Source organism: Patagioenas fasciata, chromosome 4 (assembly GCF_037038585.1).
Source record: "Patagioenas fasciata isolate bPatFas1 chromosome 4, bPatFas1.hap1, whole genome shotgun sequence".
Classification (NCBI taxonomy): Eukaryota; Metazoa; Chordata; class Aves; order Columbiformes; family Columbidae; genus Patagioenas; species Patagioenas fasciata.
In genome coordinates, this window is record NC_092523.1 from 34,647,944 (window position 1) to 34,666,313 (window position 18,370).

General features: G+C 40.0%; 2 protein-coding genes across 5 annotated transcripts; one reads left to right on the top strand and one right to left on the bottom strand.

Moving 5' to 3' along the window:
- The first annotated feature begins 25 nt into the window (after positions 1-25).
- UFSP2 (UFM1 specific peptidase 2) lies at positions 26-13,412 on the top strand. Of its 4 annotated transcripts, none has more exons than XM_065837282.2 (12): positions 26-115; positions 1,415-1,493; positions 3,360-3,540; positions 3,619-3,685; positions 4,012-4,169; positions 4,946-5,138; positions 6,599-6,745; positions 7,194-7,358; positions 8,673-8,797; positions 10,978-11,054; positions 11,615-11,739; positions 13,196-13,412. In XM_065837282.2, exons 1-12 carry the CDS (start codon positions 74-76, stop codon positions 13,280-13,282), a joined length of 1,446 nt encoding a protein of 481 aa, XP_065693354.2. In that variant the 5' UTR covers positions 26-73; the 3' UTR covers positions 13,283-13,412. The 4 variants fall into 4 exon arrangements, with proteins under 4 accessions (XP_065693354.2, XP_071663694.1, XP_065693355.2 ...); XM_071807593.1 differs by having other exon boundaries at positions 4,015-4,169; XM_065837283.2 differs by lacking the exon at positions 26-115 and adding an exon at positions 189-322.
- Positions 13,413-13,812: 400 nt separating this feature from the next.
- ANKRD37 (ankyrin repeat domain 37) lies at positions 13,813-16,703 on the bottom strand. Its single transcript, XM_065837285.2, has 5 exons — positions 16,470-16,703; positions 15,964-16,116; positions 15,183-15,274; positions 14,424-14,644; positions 13,813-14,053 (listed from the first exon to the last, which is right to left on the bottom strand). Exons 1-5 carry the CDS (start codon positions 16,494-16,496, stop codon positions 14,040-14,042), a joined length of 507 nt encoding a protein of 168 aa, XP_065693357.2. The 5' UTR covers positions 16,497-16,703; the 3' UTR covers positions 13,813-14,039.
- Between the last annotated feature and the right edge of the window lie 1,667 nt (positions 16,704-18,370).

Here is an 18,370-nt window from a genome sequence, read left to right on the forward strand (position 1 = left end):
TCCCGCGGCCACCTCGGAGGGCGGGGGAGCGGGCAAGCTCTTCCCCGGGCGGGAGCGCGCATGTGCGGGGAGGATGCGGGCGGGCCCGACCCCCGCGGCGGCGCTGACGGACGTGGTGAGTCCGCCCCTCCCGGGGCCTCGGGCGGGGCGCCGCGGGGAGTTGGGGTACCAGCTCGGGCTGGGCTAGCAGCGGTGCAGGTGCTTGACTTAGAGGTTTCCCAGGCCGTTCCCCCCAACACCCGAAGCGGCCGCGGGGAGCGGCTTGTGGCAGCGGCCGCCGCTGTGGCGAGTGGGGGGGGCTGGGCCCACCTGCCCGCTCCAAGTGAGTCCTCCGCAGCGGCGTTCGGGCTTTCAGCCCCCAGAAACACCTGCGGGAAGGTGTCGGGCCCCCTTGGGCAGCTCAGGGTGCGAGGCCCGGGGGGTGTCAGGCGGGGCTGTGACACCTCCCGTGCTGCCCGGTCCACGCCCCCCTCTCTTGTCCACCTAGGGAGTCTCAGACAGGGCTGCGTGGCGCTTGACAGGGATTTATCAGATGACCTCATCATCCATGCTGAGCCGCTATCAAAAGGCCAAATCCTGCTTACTCCTTTTGCAGGCGTTTGGTGGGGTTTTTATTTAAGTCTGTGAATGATTTCTTTTGCATACTAGTCGATTAAGCAATACCCACCTTCTTCTGGGCTGGCACTTCTTGTTCCTCCCTGTACTGCCCAAACTTTTTTGGAGTGGTATGTTGAACTTGACTGGGGATTCATCTAGCTGAAAAAGTCTTCTCTCAGTAAAAGGGTGGTTTTCCATCTGCATGAGTTCTCTGATAAAGTTCATGTCAAAATGTCTGAAATGAGCAGCAGTGGGGACACAAGGTGGGGACTTCAGAAGGTGAAGGATACAGCTGGCATAAGCAGCTCTTCTGTCAAATGTGAAACTCAGTCTGGGCTCTAGAGGTTGTCCCTTCCCTGCCCCCCCCCCCCTTTTTTTCGTTTCCCTGAAGCTGTGATTTACTAATCAAGCTGAATGCACACTTACGGATGTGCTTAATTTGGTTTCTGCTCTAATGCTCAGAGCAGTCCTTGGTTTACTTGAAGGAGAAGACGACTCATAAGATGGAAAAACGCGACATTTGGATGGAAACGATGTTTTAACCAAAATATTTCTAAATTATGGAAGTATAGAATTAAGACTGCCTTGTTTGGGTAGGAAATGTGTTTTAAGGACCGTTTGTAGCAGCACTTCTGTAACTGAGGGACAGGCTCTGCAAATATGTGCTGCTGCGCCGCTTGGTTCCCTGTTTATTCACCCTGAGCAGCTGCAGTAATTACTGGTGTGCTCCTACACTGTGACGTAACAGCCAATTGTAACTTCAGAGAAAGCATGTTAAAATAACTGCTTATTTTCATGGCTTCTTTTTTCTCCTTAGGTAATTCTAGAAGCTATGGACATACTCTTTAGAATAAGAGGAGGCCTGGATCTTGCATTTCAGCTAGCAACTACTGATGGTGTGTCTGTAAGACAATAATAGATTTCTTAATAAAATTTCTTAATAAAAGGTTATTCATTTAAATATTAATTAACGAACTATGATGTTTATTTTCATGGTGTTTGACTAGATGTTAACTGCTTCTTCCCAAGCTCCTAAAGATTATGTCCAAAAGATGTTATTCTTTATCTCCATTAATTTTCTGAGGCTTTTTCCACTGTATGTTTTTTATTTTAATCTGAAGTTTTAGTTGCCATTTTTAAGTCATTTTATTTACGTTTTTTTCCTGCTTATGGTATTGAGATCACTTTTCAGTTTGATCCTAAAGTTGCCACTGAATTTGTAAGCAAACAGAGAGTAACTTAATGACAATTAATTTGGTTATAACAGGATTATATTAATAATACAGTTCTGTGATTGTGGTCTAGTCTTTCTGGAGTAATAGAGAAGAACAAGCTAACTAGTTGCTCTACTGAATTTGGGTAGGCTTGGCTACTTCACTTCCACATGATAACAAGGGACTAGACCATATGATGCTAAGAGCCTCCTCTAGTCTCGTGTTCTTATAGTAATGTGAAATTCACTTCCGAAAGTCTGCTCAAGGCTGTCAGTGACCATTGAGCTATTCCAGGGCGGAGTGTGGAAGGAGGGTGTCTTTAGCTTAGCTGTAGTTCATTCTGCATTTTAAAAGGACATGTCTTTACTAGAAACTCTGAATTCAGTGCTAGTGAACCTCAAAAAGGAATTTTGGCTCCTTTCAGTTCATAATGTGGAACAGAAGGGTTGAATAGGTTGACCTAATAGATAGCAACTTTTTGTGAATTGCATCTTCACAGAAAGGCTCTTTGACTTTGTTTACAGTGTAGTGAATTTTAACCACAGTCAAGCAGAGTGATACTGAGACTGTCCAAGTGCAGGGTAATATTCTGCAGAGAAATAGTGTGTGAATATGGCAGACCAATTCTTTGAAGGCAATGAGGTTTTTCTTTTGGAGATTTAGCTAAATATCTTGGGGTTGGTTTGATTTTTCCTAATACTGTAGCTTTTATAGACTTCTGGTGCAACAGTCAACTAATAGTGGCCAAATCTAAACTAATGTGTTAAAGAAATACATTCAGCATAGTCTTTGATAGCTTATTAGAGTTTGTGTAGCTTGTTGCATCATAAGTAATGATTGTTAATCTCCTCAGTGAGTAAAACAACACTGGTAATATGCAAAAGTTGCTCTGTCATCTCCAGTATTGGCTCAGGTTGCAAGGAGTGGGTGAAACTTAAAAAGTCAAGTCAAGCTCTGCAAGACTAATATCTGTACCAGTAATAAGGATTCAGGCTGATCAGGGTGTGGCTTGCAGTTCTAAGTGTACATCAGCCAAAATTTGGTCTGCAGCTGGATTGTAGGCCCTGCTTTTCCAAACATTTAGTATGGTTTTGGTTTGTATTTCTGTATAAGGATATGAAGTCAGAAGCATGTGACTCAGATTGAATTTTTCCAGTATTTACACAAAAGACTGAATATAACCATATGTAGAAGTTTGTACATAGAAGTTTGTTTGCATGTGTCGGCTTGGTTAAGAGTTATTGGTGTGAGAACTGACTGTGGTGTAGGCTATTATTCTGTAATCCATTCAGCTCTTTGTATTTGACAACATCTGAGAGAAACGGTACGCTTTTGTTCAGTCAGATATGAGTGTGAATGTTTGAAACAAACCTACTAAGTGAAATCTTATCTCACTTTTTGTTTAGGTAGCCATTTTTATGATCGTAACAGCACTGATGTTTTTTCTTGCAAGTGAAAATATATCTCTTTTTTAAAAAAAGTATGCCCAACAGCTATAACAAAAGTGAGGGAATTTTCTATGCTAATTGTATCTTTATTGTATTTCAGAGGCATCAACAAAAAAGGCATTAGGATATGTTTTCAGTGATCTTGCAAACAAACTGTCCTCTGATGTTCTTGTATTAAGAATTTGCCACAGTTCAGTCTATGTCTGGCCTAACAATGGTATGAGCACTGTTCCAGAGCTGACTGATGATTCTGCTTGTAAGGAGATAAGACGATTTATACAGTGAGTATATTTAAAACATTTTTTTTTAAATAGATCAATTTCATATTATATAAACTTCTCTTTCTGTTGATACTTCAGATTTGATCAAGATGATGAGACAAAACGAAAGCTTGGCAAAAAAAAGGATAAAAAGTTACAAGATACGGTATGTGTCTCACCACACTAATAAATGATATCAGACAATCTATCATTTAAACATTTGTAGATCTCTCTACCCTAGGCTTGTCTGTACACAAATGGACATTGACATGACTTAAAATAATCCTTTTAAAGTCGTTGAGGCTCAGCATGAATGCAAAGTTCCATTTACAGTAGATCAGCACATAGAAGTTTGTCTTTAACATTATGAGGTGTTGTGGGTTTTTTTAACCCAAATATTTCATCACTGGGTTTGATACCAATACCAACAATCTTGCCTTCCTGGTGAATGTGTTGTTGGAGATGTACTATTGGTGTCTTTATTCTCTGCAGCAGCAGATATTCAATATAGACCTCATGCTGGAAATGACGTCTTCCTTAGCTGCTTTGGCTCCAGTCATTGAAAGGGAAAATAAGGAACACCACTACATTAATATGACATTACCAGTTGATGTTGTTCTATCTGTTTCTCCAGAAGAAACATGGGGAAGGTAAGTGTTATCCTGAACTTGTAATTTTTCAGCTTCATTTCTGCCTTTTTTTTGAAATAATGAAGTAAAGCTGTATCATTAATCAGTGTAATGAAGTGGCACATAGTATTTCTGTAATGGAATTTAACTGCGTAAATAATAAAAGCTCCTGTAGATAGCTATTAGCTTTAATAATCTTGAGGCACAGTCCTTTTGCTGTCTACAAAAAAAATCTGTCTATCAATGACTGATAGATTTGATAACTTGTAACCGTTGCTTAGCAAGGGATTGAGAAAGTTTTGTTCTAAAAATTCTTTTAAGTACATGAGTATGTGTAAAAGTGAGAGTTGGAAAGTATTTGATGATTCTCTCAGTACTACATTAGGGGCTGAAGCTGGGTACGTGAAGATGGAAAACATTTGTTTTCCTCTGCATTTTTTCCATAGGATTTGACTCTGAAGGATGCTTAATGAGGTGAATAAAATGCAACAAACCCCCGTATAGTCATATATGTAACTTTTATTCCAACAAACTCTAATAATGGTTGTGTTTCTGACCAGGGTACCTGCGCTTTGGAGGGTTGAATCACTAGAGAGTAGTTTCTGTGTATGGACATGGTTTGAGTAAAGCACAGTGAGGTTCTTCTGTCTTTCTTTGTGAGAGTGGAAGCATGGAAATAATTTCATCAGACCAGGTGCAAATATGCATATAAGTATTGTATAACTATTGGGCCTATGAGAGAAAGTGATCCACCATCACTGTTCTGCTCTTTAAATATTCTCCCTTATATATTGCAGGGTACAAAATCTCCTGGTGAAAGCAATTCACAGGCAGTTAACTGACATGGAAAGATGTATCATGAAATACATGAAGGGAACATCAATTGTCGTGCCAGAACAATTTCATTTCATGTTACCAGGAAAAAATCAGCTTGTAACAATCTCGTATCCTATGGGTATTTCAGATGATCAACTGGAAAGTTACAGAAAGGTAAAGCCAACAAATAGTAACAGAACCTTATGGGATTTTTTATAATTACTTGTATTGTAACTGAAGCTGTAGTAAAGCTTTTCACATAGCCAACGTAGAATAAATACTAACAGATACTGCTACTTTTAGAATCTATTTTTATTATAACTATGCAGTACACTGAATGAGGAGCTTGATTTATTAGAAGTTATTTTATAAAATGTGCAAGATCTAAATTTTGTAAGGGAACAATAGAAGCTTTAAAACTACATAGGATTTGTTTTAGATAGGTTTTATCTAAATTATACTTCTGGTGCTGGATTCTTTGAATTTCTCCTCTTCCGTGGTAGAATAACAGATTATTTGTGGCGTGTTAGTACTATCAAGTTTTAATATGTGTCCTGAAAGGATTAGGCTTGGGGTTTCTTTTGTTTGTTTTGGTTTCTTCCTTGGGGTTGTGTGTTGCTGAGGTTTTGGTTTTGTTTTCCGATGGCTGCTTTTTGTGGCTTACAGCTGACCAGCCTGAACTAGCTTTTGTTCGGTTGTTTTTTGCCTTCTGGGCTGGCACAGCTAGAGAAAGGAGTATGGGTGAGGTGAATTAGTGTTCAGATGTGGCAGTCCTTTCAGATGGAGATGTGTACCTGGCAGATGGCACCTGAGGTCACACAGTTACACATGCTGAGTGTCAGGAGTGCATCTTCTGCTGCCTTAGAGGTGTAGAAGCCACAGGGATTTTTCATCTTCTGTTTAAAGCATTACTGGGTATATAAAACCTAATCTATTCCTTGCACTTGCAGAAGCCTCAGGCGGTGGCACATTATGTCTTTCCTGCTCTCTCCCGTTCAGTGCTCTCCACTGATTGCTCAGTGTTACTCTAGGTTCAGTGTTGCATCATCTACATAAAATATATTACCTGTGCTACACACATCATCCTAGGTGATCTCATCATTACTTTCACTCTTAAGCTCTGTGAAGTAAGACAATAGATCTTTTCAATGTGGCTGCTGTGTTGTAAACAGTGCTTCAGAGATTTAAAAATACACAGTCTGCTTACACCGTAAGTTTAGTGTATTTGTCTCAGTACATGGTATTTGTATGTCTTCAGTAGCATTTAAGATCATAATTCAGAGTGTGTCTGTCTATACTAGTGCATAGATAAAACAGTAATCCGTTTCTATTATGGTGTATTTCATCATACTTCCATAAGACACTTGTTGCTTGCGATCTCTTCAGTGGGGTTCCAGTGGCACGTGTTATTTAAAAGAACTGCATAAAATAGTGGGCCCGTTAGCTGAGAGCTAAGCCTGCACGAGGGGGGAGGTGCCATAGTAAAAGTACGTGCTGAATGTTTAATTAAGCAAATTTTAATATATTGATTTGCTAAACTAAGCTCTTAAAATTGTTTTTTACTTACAATGTGATTTTTCTTTTAATCCAAAATATGAATCGTGCTCTTTATTTTTATTCTAACTTACATGTAGGAGTTGCATGGGTTATTCAATCTGCCTTGCGACAGGCCATATTTCAAGAGAGCAAATGCTTATCATTTTCCAGATGAACCATATAAAGACGGATATCTTAGAAATCCACATTTACATCTTAATTCGCCTGGTATGGAGTCTGGTATGGTATGTGTAAATTGAAACATTTGTGAGGAAGTACTTTTACTTTACTTGAGATTTATTAAAAGAAGTAATTTTGAGAGTATTGTATAGATGAGAAAGTGAAGTAACTGACTTGGCCTTTCGAGCAAAAGGGCTTCTTTGCCCAAAACAGCATTACTTTAGCTATATTTGTCTCAAAGAAATTGTGTTTTCCTGGAAAACAGTGTATACATTTTCAGCATGTGTTTTAAGAGTTTCTCAGAACCAAGAGAGAACTGAAAACTATGAACTGAGACATGTAGGAGACAAAAACAGGAGGAGTAATCACATGTGAATAACAACTCTTCATTTCTTCCAAAGATTTGCAATTCTCACCTAAAAGCGCTTACAGTGCAACTGATAAGTTACGTGACTTCTCTGAAAATTGATGCGAGTGTGATCAGGTGCATTCGTATTATGTCTTTATGTGCAGGTTTATTTAGTGCATGGTGTATATAGTTATCACCACTATATGCAGGATCGGATTGATGACAGTGGTTGGGGCTGTGCCTATCGGTCTTTGCAGACAATCTGTTCTTGGTTCAAGCACCAAGGTTACATTGATGCCCCTATACCAACGCACAAGGAAATCCAACAGGTACAGAACATTTAAGCAGATTAATAATGTTATGCATGTGTGTCCAGAAAAGTTTGTATAGATTACTTTTAAAATACCAAATTCATAGTCTTCGGATTTGTGTGCTATTTTTAATTTATATCCTAAGTTGAACTACAGTAGCTCTGAATTACTATTTTTAACAAGTTTTATTATAGGAGGTCTGTCTCCGAATGTTTATTAGTGTTGGGTAACATTATCTGTACAAATAAGACTCATTAAAATAGTCTTCTAAATATCTTTCTTGATTAATGTTCTATTAGAAGCTCAGATTATGATATTTTCACTGTTTTTACCAAATGAAAGAAAACGAACCCAATGGGTCATATTAAAATCAGTTTTAATACTGACTTTTGTATTCAGTGACAGCTGGGTTGGTCCCCAGATGCTATGCATTGATTCACTGCTTGCTTTTGCAAAGTTGCCTTTGAGAGTAGTGGGCTCTTCCTTTTTTTTTTTTTTTTAAATTCTTCTTCACTTCTTTTTCTATTGTGAATTCAAATGCATACCTGAATATGTTCATTTCTGTTCATAGCACTGTAGAAAAACTGTAGGCTTGGGTAGCTAATTTTGTACGCCTAGCAAGAAATACTGCAATTCATCTTCAGTCTTCTAAAAAGTTATATTTATTCAGTGAACATTTTAAGCAAAGTTTGATTTAGTCCATAAAACAACTTTGATCATACCTAACAGGGATGTGAGCGCTAAAGTTGAAAACTGCATTTCCTGAACATTTGAGTCCCACACTTAAAAGCAACTGAAGTCCATATGCTCCTATAGTATTTTTAGACATCTAGAAGAGCGTGGTGACCTTCAGGAGACTTTGTGGGCTTTGTATCCTGAGTGGAAAAGGCCCCTCTCAAGTGCTGCATATAGCATACAAGCCTCAAAATGGAGAAGAGTTTAAAGTAAACTACAACCCTCAGTGTATTTCAGTGGCCTCTTCCTCAGTGCAGTATTTTATGGATCCTCTTCAGAGATGTGTTGAATGCGACTCCAGGTACCTCTGTCTGTGGAGTGGCCCCTGCAGCACAGGTGATGCAGCCCAGCCTGAGCTCTGCCCATGGAGCTGGGGTTAACACTCTGTGTTTCCAGGCACTGTTCTGGGGTAGTGTTCAAGTGACGTTTCTGAAGTGGAACTGCAATGAATAAATTCAACATCCATCAACTGCTTTTGACTGGCTAGCTTCAAAACATGTTCCCATGTATATAAACCAATTTCATTCACAAAAAGTGGTAGAATTGCCAACTATGTTGTTGATGTTTGTTTTTCTTGTCCATCATGATATTGTGAAGGCGCTGGTTGATGCTGGAGACAAACCTGCAGCATTTGTTGGGTCACGGCAATGGATTGGTTCAATTGAGGTACAGCTTGTTTTAAATCAGCTTTTTGGAATAACGTCAAAAATACTATTTGTCAGGTAAGAATCAGTATCTGTTTAATAGCTCAGTAATTATTAAAAAGACTGCCTTAAAATGCAAATTACCATCATAATATGTGGAAAAAATAGGATAATAAAAGAGATAATAAATCTTTTAAGGATTCCTTGTTCATAAACCCTTTGTTCCTGCCTTTGATTGTGTTAAGTGCTTACAAATGAAGATGTTGCTAAGTTTCTTGTGGGCTTGGGGTTCCAGTTTGCAATTGCTGTAAATTGCTTAACGATATGCAAACTGATGTGGAATTCAGCCTGTTCCTTCGCACCACAAACATAATTTTTGAAGCAGGCACACAGTCTGGCAGTCATAATGAACAGAATGCACACTGACCGTAAATTATTACTTCATCTGCAGAGCTAACCTGTCAGCTCAGGATTGAAGAAAATTGCTGAGCACCCTGGAAATATTTTTCTCTTTTGTGGATTTGTATGACAGATAAAACAAGGGATATATTTCAGTTCTGACAATGTGACGGTCTCATACACAATAAAGAACCTGACAAATGTATTTGGGAGAAAAAGAATAAAGTTCAGCATCTATCAGAAGTAAAATTACTGGACTTTTAACATTTTGGGCAACACTAAGCAGGCTAACAAATCCCTGAACATTTTGTAATAAATACAGTCATGAAATAAAGAATATATGCTAATGTAGCAGATATGAAAATTCTGGTCTAACAAAATACTACTTTTGAGTTGTATTTATTTAGAATAAATTCTACTGTAGATATTCTAAAAGAGCATATGACCATGGTGATGGTGATTCTAAATGGTAGGAAAACAGTTCAGTTCTTCAATATTCTGTCAGGATTTACATAGCAAATTTAAATCTTTTTTTGTTCCAGAGCTTATATTTGCAGATGATCCACCTATTGTTTATAGCAGCTGTGACAGGCTCTGCCAATATGAAGGTTTTTGTTCCTGCACATAAGACTATAGAGTAGATTCCTTTGTGGACTGAGTAAAGTTGCTCATAGTGCTGCTACAAGAAAGCACCAATGTTTTTCAGGGTTCTGAAAAGCCAACATCACTAACAGGCTAAGAAGTGTCATGCATCTTTTTCAGCTGGTCCCTGGTGGTGGACAGCATTTCTGTCTTGGGCTTATTTCCAGCTAGCACTTCTAACTCTGCATGGAAATAAGACTTCACAGCTGTACCAGCAACACGAGTACTGAATCCATTATTGTAAATGCACCAGTTCTCAGAGTTGCAGTTTTGTGTTCTGTCTGCATTTAATCCATCTCTCCAGAAACTTGAGAAGCAGGCATACATGCTTTCTTTGGGTTTTCAAGAGAAATACAAAGACAAGATATTAAATATATTTGTATTAATTTTCTGCCTAGCTTCTGTCACTACTTTGGGGAGTACTGTCAGTCTTCTAAGGGGCATATGAGTCTCCATCACACATATTGTCTCCAGCTTTGAATCCTGGAGTGTGTGCATGTATTATGTGTGTGCCTTTCTCTTCCTTGTAGACTTTTGTCTGTGGCTGGTCTCCATGGCTGAAAGCAGGGAGATGATAGCAAAGCTCAGTTCAGTGTTGCTTTGAACAGATTACTACTGTTATTTGAGATTTGATTTTTAAAGCCAGCTTGGGACTGAGTATTGCAATTACTTGTGTAATTACAATGGAAACCTATCTTAAGAGATGTAATTATAAACAACTTCATCAAGACCTTATTTTTGTTATGTTTCTGATAAAGTTCTGTCACTGCAGGCTCCCCCTTGCTGACAGATATAGCCTGTCTGTTTTTCAGCCACTTTAAGGGAGCCACTGGGGTTACCAGCTGTCCCAGCTGTGGAGACAAGCAGCAGACACATACAGAAGCTGCTGACTCCAGGTGCTCCAGTGGCAACTAGGCTTACAGCAGACTCATTGGTCTGACCAGAATCTGTAAGTTGCATTAAAAAAAGGTGGTTTTTTTAAGGAAAAAAACAAAACAAAAAACAAAACAAAAACAACAACAAAAAAAACCCACAAAAACAAACAAACAAACAAAACAAAACAAAACAACACTACTTCAGATTTTCCCAGGATGTTCACACAAGAAAACTCTGAGCAACTTTCTAATCAGTTACCTCTGCACTTAATAACTATAATGGATAATTAGAGAATTAAGCCTAGTGAGGATGACCAACCTATTATTGTTTTTCTTTCCTAGCCAGGGTTCTGAACTAGCATTGCAGGGAAGAGAGCTTGCTAATCATTTCAAGACTGAAGGAACTCCAGTTATGATTGGTAAGTGCTCAAGTGTCGAAGAACACCAAGGAAAGTGTGTGGTCTCTCTGTGCTGAACTTAATTTTAATTAGAACTCATTCAATTTACTGTACAAGAGTTAATCAAAACTCTAGATGAATTAAAAATTATGCTTTTCCCAAGGGAGCCAGGAAAATGATACAATTTAGTCTGGCTGGTATCTTTTCATTCAGTATTAGAGCTGCTAAAAATAAGTCCATCTCAATGGTGTTCTTAAAGCTGCTGTGAGCAAACCAGCTGTTTAAAATATTCGTGACTTCACCTGGTGGAAGTGCTGAGGATTTAACCCTCCTTGCTGACATGGAAGAAATTTGGAAAGAAAATTCTTCAGTTGTAGTAATTAAAATAAGTAATCTTCTCAACTGTAGTAAAGACATGTTGTTTAAGAATGTGAAGAATCTTACATAGGACAGGTTCAGAATCATTTTGATAACCAAGCTAATCTGATAATAGAAAGTGTTGATGTACTTTTATTTTAGACTTGCATATTTAGTCAATCTCAGTGAAAATTTTTTAGCAATTTGTGTTCCTCCTATTTTAGGTGGAGGTGTTTTGGCTCACACAATACTAGGAGTGGCTTGGAATGAGATGACAGGGCACATAAAATATTTGATTCTAGACCCACATTACACTGGAGGAGAAGACCTGCATGTTGTTTTGGAGAAGGTGAGACTCGATGCACTTACACACACACACACACACACACAGACACATATGCATGTGTACACATATATTTTGGCATTAAATAAAATATAGCCAAGTATGAATTGGTCATTCTATGGCTCTTCAGTTCTGATCCCAGTTAACCTGCATATATGCTGCTTATTGTTAGTTACTCAAACTTGGTGTATTTGGAGAATATACACTGAGTCAGCAACTACATAAAGTTATTGTAGTACAAAGAAACGTTCTTTAGTTCCTCTGAATTAAACCATCTCGCCTTTTACCCAGTAATATATACAACAAATGTGTTTAGTATTTTGGATGGAACAGAAAAATGTGTTCAGCCTCTAAAATGCTGTTAACTGAAGCAGGGAAGATAACTATTTATTTATTTTCAAATACAAAACATAGACATTCTCACATCAGGCATTAAACTAAGTTTAAAGGGCAGGTATTGGGTACTGAACTATTTGGAAAACCTGGGAAAACTCTGAAGAACTAAAGGATATGTAATGTTATTTCCCTATTTAAAGCTACTGAAAGGGATGACAGCACATGAGAAAACAGTAGTGTCAGAAACTTGAACTCTGAAGGTGGCTAAATCATCCTGTAGGTGTTAAGCAATCCATTTCTTCTCTGTTCTTCATACTAAGTTGCAAATATCAACTTTTATTTTGTATCTTGGATACCCTTGGGTTGGGCCCAACCAGAAAAGCTGTTAAGGAAACATTTTGCTAGTCCCAGAAGGATCAAGGCTTTAAATAAATACAGGAAGAAACAATTTACAGTGGACATGTAGAACCAAAAGCTTTTACAGGTACAGGTTGTTCAGGAGTCGTCCAGGAGGATAAAATAGATGCTGAACTCCCTTTCTTCATCAAAAGTGGGAGGTGAGGGGAAGGACTGAGGTGGACTGTTAAGTTTAGCTTTTCTTCTTCAAAAACACATGATACAATTATGTGGCATTATGCAAACTTCAGAGCTTTGCTAGACTGTTTTTCTGCTAAATCATGATCAACAACCCACCTTCTGATACTAAGAGCTCTGTTTGGCTCTGAAATATCAACAGTTACCAAAGGCTGCAAGGATTCTTCAAGACAAGAGAAATGGAAATGGAGAATGGTAGATACAGAATATTAGTTTCTCTATAGCAGCAGAAGGTAGTGGGAAGTGGGGAAAAAGAAAGAGGGAGAAAAATAAACAAATAGATGCTACTTTTTAGAAACTGGGGCAGGGGGGAGGGGAAGGGAGAGAGAGACTCTGCAAAGTGTTTCCCATGTATGTATTTCCAGACATGTAGAGAAGTTTCTGAAAATTGTGTCGCTGCATTCTATACACATTTTAAAAGAATTCATACAGCTTAGATTAAAATCAGTGAAATAAATATATCCAATAGTAGTAGATAGGAAAGTTGGAATTTGTAGTGGATTTAAACGCTCTCCTGCTTTTTCTTGGACAGGGCTGGTGTGGATGGAAGGGCCTGGAGTTTTGGAACAAGGATGCCTATTATAATCTCTGCCTACCTCAGCGACCAAAAACTATTTAAATTCCACTCTTACGCTGGAACATGCTAAGCCAGAATACTAGCTGATCTAGATATAACTGTCTTGTTATTTATCAAAATAATGCTTTAAGTCAATCAAAACCCAGTTGAAATATAAATGTTGCTTGAATAATTTGTTTTGTTGTGTGGGGTTTTTTGTTTGGTTGGTTTTAAATGAAACCTCTAAAAATAAGAGTTATCTGATGTGAATTATATTTCTTACAAATACATTTATTAGGTAACTAATACTCTTCTTTTGGCTAGGACAACTTTATATAGCAATTTTTGTTATGCTAAAATCTTTACAGATTAAATGTCCAATCCTTTTATTTTATATAATTATTTCTTGCCAAAAATATAACTGTCCTCTACCTTTCAGGTTCCATACAGCCAGTTGTCTTGTGCACTATGAATCTGTTGCTGCAGGTGCTGTTGATAACAGCATTTTAGAAGAGGAGTCAGAGAAAAATGGCTAGATACACTAAATTTTATGAACTTTGTTCTTATATTTACACAGAAAAAAATGTGAGAGAATTGTTACATGCTTATTTATTTATAGCTGTATGAATACAACTATGCTAGGAAAAACCCCACAACAGTCTTCTGTAAGAAGTAAAAATAAACAAGCTTTCCTCCTTCTCAGAAGGAGACAATGTACCAGCATCCACCTGTCTTCTCAGTGCACAGTCCAGTCATATTTCTTCAGACTTCAGATTCCCCTCAATTTCATTTTGGGATTACAAGCCGTTTCTTTTGTCAGCTAGGAGACAAGATCTGTCATATGAAAAAACCAAGAATAAGTCTGTATCTATGCCATCAAAACATGAAGCTAAACCTGTGGTGTTGGTAAAGATGCTGTCTTTGTGAACTACACCATTAGTACACCAGTAAAAGTACCTATGATGCACTGGGGTTTTTTTGGTCTCCACCCCTCTCACCCCCCATTTTAAAGTCACCTTTTCAGTGGCTGTCCCCATGTACAATCCTTTTTTGAGAAGACCATAACCTTAAATACTAGTGCAAGTTGATCTTTACTGGGAGGCTTCTAAATCCAACTTCTCTCTAACACCAAATTTACTTAAATGCCAAAAGCATTAAAAAATATATATATTCTGAACTGCAGTAAGCAAGTGGAATTACACACCATCTGATCTTCTCCTCTTCCTGCTTATGCATCTGCCACTTTGTTCTTGTGCAGCTGGCTCCGCTCTCAGCAAGCCACGTTTGTCACTTAGTGAGTAGCCAGACTGTCCTCTCAGTTTCATTGTCTGAGTGTGCTCAATTGTTGTGAGGAACTTGGCACATTCCAGAAAACCATAAGCCAGTGCAATGTCTGCTGCTGTTTGCCCACTGTTGTTGCACAAGCTGAAACACAGAATTAACAATAACCATTCAATTAAAGTAGAATATATATGATGAGCAAGCATTAATCAAGATTAATTAAGTGGTAACTTTAGACTGAAGTTTAAAATTAGTACAGGCATTCAATACCAAGGTGGCTTGTCAAGGATAGCATGGGGCTTTCCTCATACAGAGGGCTGCTATTAAAAGTAAGAAGGAATAATTACTTTAAAATAAATTTGTCATTGGACTATGACTGGCTTAGCATATCAGACAGGCAAGAGGAAGGTGAGCACAGCATTAGTCAGAATGGAAAAGTAGCAAGGAGAATTAATGCTCAGGAATATTCTCTCAGCAGTTACTATTAAGGTCTTCAACATGGAACTAAACAACAGTGTATGATCTGTGCTACTTTGGTCTTTATGGCAATTTTTAATACTGCTGGTATTACTTATAGACATGGTATACTTACAGTCTTAGAATTTGTTCAGTGTGCATGCTGTGTAAAATACATACATCCTTTGACACTGTTACTGAAGTGACTAAATGTTGTTCAACTTACTCAATTTTGGCATCACCAGCAACAAGAAGAGCAAGACATTCCAAACTCCCAACTTTTGCTGCTTTATGAATCGGGGCTTCTCCGAGGCAATCCTAAAATGCAATTTATATGTAGCAGTCATTTGAAAAAAGGGTAATAGGATGTAGCTATCTTGTTCTCTGCCATTAGTTTGTTGTGAGTTGGAGAGCGAAATTAAAGGAATATAGCTAGTGAAGTGTACTCAGTAACTGCCATTAAATGTTTAGCATATTCATCACTGCAAAGGAGAAATACTGTCCCATGCACTACACACTGTTTAACCTTTACTTCCTAAAAGATTATTTACACAGAATATGCTCTGTACACTGATGAACAGCATCTTTCAGTACTGTTCAGGGCAGGCTGTGACCAACAGCTTGCTGCTACCAGCTCAGAAGTATAAGCAAATTAAACTTTGCAGCTAGAGGAAGAATCCTTATGTTTACTGGAAGTAGAGGCAAAATTTCAGAGGAAAAAGAAATATTCATTTGTGTAAAAGAATTAAGTTCTTTTGACATCTGCATGCAGCACTGTGAGTGTGGAAATTGTATTATACATATCAAATGAAATCACTAACACAATATGGATAGGATTTCTGCTTCACTCTGTAATAAAGTTACTCTAAAAGAAGCAACCCCTGATACCTTATGCACTACAACTGTGTATCTAAAGCTTCTCTTAGATAAATTTTGCATATAATATTAATTGGATTTACAAACGTGCCAGATGAGAAGTGGAAGAAACAAAACTTCTGTATTTTTACCTGTTGGTTCAAATTCGCCCCTGTCTGCAGTTGCCAAAGCAGGAAAAAAGCTTCACCACCGCAAGCAGCCAAGTGAGCTGGAGACTGACCAGAGGCATCTGCAGGTGCGTTCACACCGGTTCCTGCCTCGAACAGATCGCTGACACTGCCAGACTAGAATACACAAGATATTACAATAAAAAGGCACTAAGGCACTATGTTATTGCCAGTCTAAGCCAGGGCTAGTTAAAGGACACTGCACCATAGCAGAAAACATCACCCTCGGAAATCATTGGAACTTTATATTCCTTGAGAATGCCCTTCTAAAAAATATATATATATATATTTTTTAAAAAAAAAAAAAAAGGAATCCAAGCATGACTTTTCATCTCTTAACCAGAAATACTGATCGCCCCGGGCAGTGCCCCATCATATCTCGCAGCAGCCCAGGCAAGCTGCAGTTCATGGAGTTCCGTAGCTGGGCTCCTGAGACAGAAACAGCCCGACCGTGCCCAGAGCTCACTCACCTCAGCGCTGCAACCCAGCGCCAGCATCGCCGCCGTGCTGCTGCGCGCTCCTCTCACGGCTGCGGGGCGGCCGCGCTGCGGGGCCCGGCGAGCAGCTGCCACAGAGCGGGAGCCCCCGCCCGCTGCCGGCAGCGGCACGTACACAAACAGCAGCACATGGGCGGAAAGCTGCCCGGCCGGCCCTGAGTGGCCTCCCCGGGGTCGCTGCGAGGCCGCCGGCCCGCCCAGCCCCGCCTGTGCCCGGCGGCGCGGTGCCGGGAAGCGGAACAGGGCTGGCGGCGGGCGGGGCGGCCATGGCGCGCGGGGGGCCCGGCACGTCCCTCACAGGCGGGCAGGGCAGGGCAGGAACGGCGGCCCCGAACAGAGCGGCCGGGCCCTGGGGAGGCGCCTGTGGAAAACTTCTCACGCCGTCGTCATCAAGCGGCACACGGTTTCAGTCGAAACCCAAGCCCTGGGCCATATGTTCATCATTTAGTTTGTTCGTTTGAGGGAGCTGGGTCTTTTCAGCTTGGAGGACACTGAGGGGTGACCTCATTAATGTTTATAAATATGTGAAAGGGTGAGTGTCACAGGGATGGAGCCAGGCTCTTCTTGGTGACAGTGATAAGGGGCAATGGATTCAAACTGGAACACAAAAGGTTCCACTTACTTAAATTTGAGAAGGAGCTTCTTCTCAGTGAGGGTGACAGAGCACTGGAACAGGCTGCCCAGGGAGGATGTGGAATCTCCTACTCTGGAGACATTCAAAACCCACCTGGACACATTCCTGTGCAACCTCATCTAGGTGTTCCTGCTCTGGTGGGGGGATTGGACTAGATGATCTTTTGAGGTCCCTTCCAATCCCTAACATTCTGTGATTCTGTGAAGGGCAACTTCCACAGTGGTTCTGCCAATCTATGTTAACGCTGGTTTGGAAAGTACACATCGAGGCAGACTTGGGTCTGGGAAAGCAAAATATAGAGGATTAACTTTGAGTTTTTCCCCCCCAAAAAAGCCAAAGTCAGCGTGAAGAAATCCCTGCTATCTTCCTCCCGAGCGCAGCCAGGAGGCGAAGGAGACGGAGCAGGCGAGACAAGCGCGGCCGCCTGTGACCCGCTGGGCTCCTGTTGGGTGCAGGTTACAGCAAGTTCCTCACCTGTCTGAGGGGGGCTGGTGATGGCAAAGGTGAAGAGAGCCACCTATTACACCTCTGTTCAAAACAGTTTTGCAAAAATTGAATTTTCATTTTCAGTTCCTTGAACACTGAGTATCAGAGATACAGTCAGACGTACTGTATGGCCTAAGAACATAGACAAGCTTTCCACCTATAGACCAGTCTGCGCTGGAGACAAGAACCAGCCACACTCGAAGACAGTTACCACCAAAAATAAGTGCTTGAAATCTCTTGAATGTGGTGACAGTGACGTTTCATGGCAAAACCAGCTTTTCCCCCACAGAGCTCCAGTACTGGTGCCTGTGCTGGCTGGGGAAGACAGGGGTGGGGGAGCTGAATGTCCATGCGCAGATAAACCACACTCCCCGTCATGGACTGCTTTCAGTTTTCAAAAACAACTGCAGAACTCCATTTTGCATGGACACAGCCTTTGCCCAGATTATTTTTAAAAGCAATCGCCTGTCCTTTCCATGCTATAAAATCCAATTTGACAGAGGATTCAATTATCAGTTATCACGCCTCGCCATTAAAAGCCTCATGTGAAGAGCATCTTAACCTAGTGTCCAAGGCATACAAGGGTGTTTCCTTAGCACTGTAGTGTGTCAGATGCCTAAATGTTTCATATGGAAGTTACTCATAATTGCTACTATCATTTTGAAAAAAGGAATCAAAGTCATGTTAAAAAAAATCATGGTTTTGATAAACAGAGTTAAGGGAAAAGAAGCTTCACAGTGTTCCTTTAGGGTAT

Bases quoted from the DNA above. Each gene is read 5' to 3' on its own strand.
- UFSP2 (XM_065837282.2), top strand. From the start codon at position 74: ATGCGGGCGGGCCCGACCCCCGCGGCGGCGCTGACGGACGTG. The intron at 1,494-3,359 runs GTGTGTCTGTAA...ATTGTATTTCAG, and splicing joins TCAGCTAGCAACTACTGATG to AGGCATCAACAAAAAAGGCA. The intron at 8,798-10,977 runs GTAAGAATCAGT...TTTCTTTCCTAG, and splicing joins TCAAAAATACTATTTGTCAG to CCAGGGTTCTGAACTAGCAT.
- ANKRD37 (XM_065837285.2), bottom strand. From the start codon at position 16,496: ATGCTGGCGCTGGGTTGCAGCGCTGAG. The intron at 15,275-15,963 runs GTAAAAATACAG...ATTGCATTTTAG, and splicing joins GGGCGAATTTGAACCAACAG to GATTGCCTCGGAGAAGCCCC. The intron at 14,645-15,182 runs GTAAGTTGAACA...TCTGTGTTTCAG, and splicing joins GCTGGTGATGCCAAAATTGA to CTTGTGCAACAACAGTGGGC.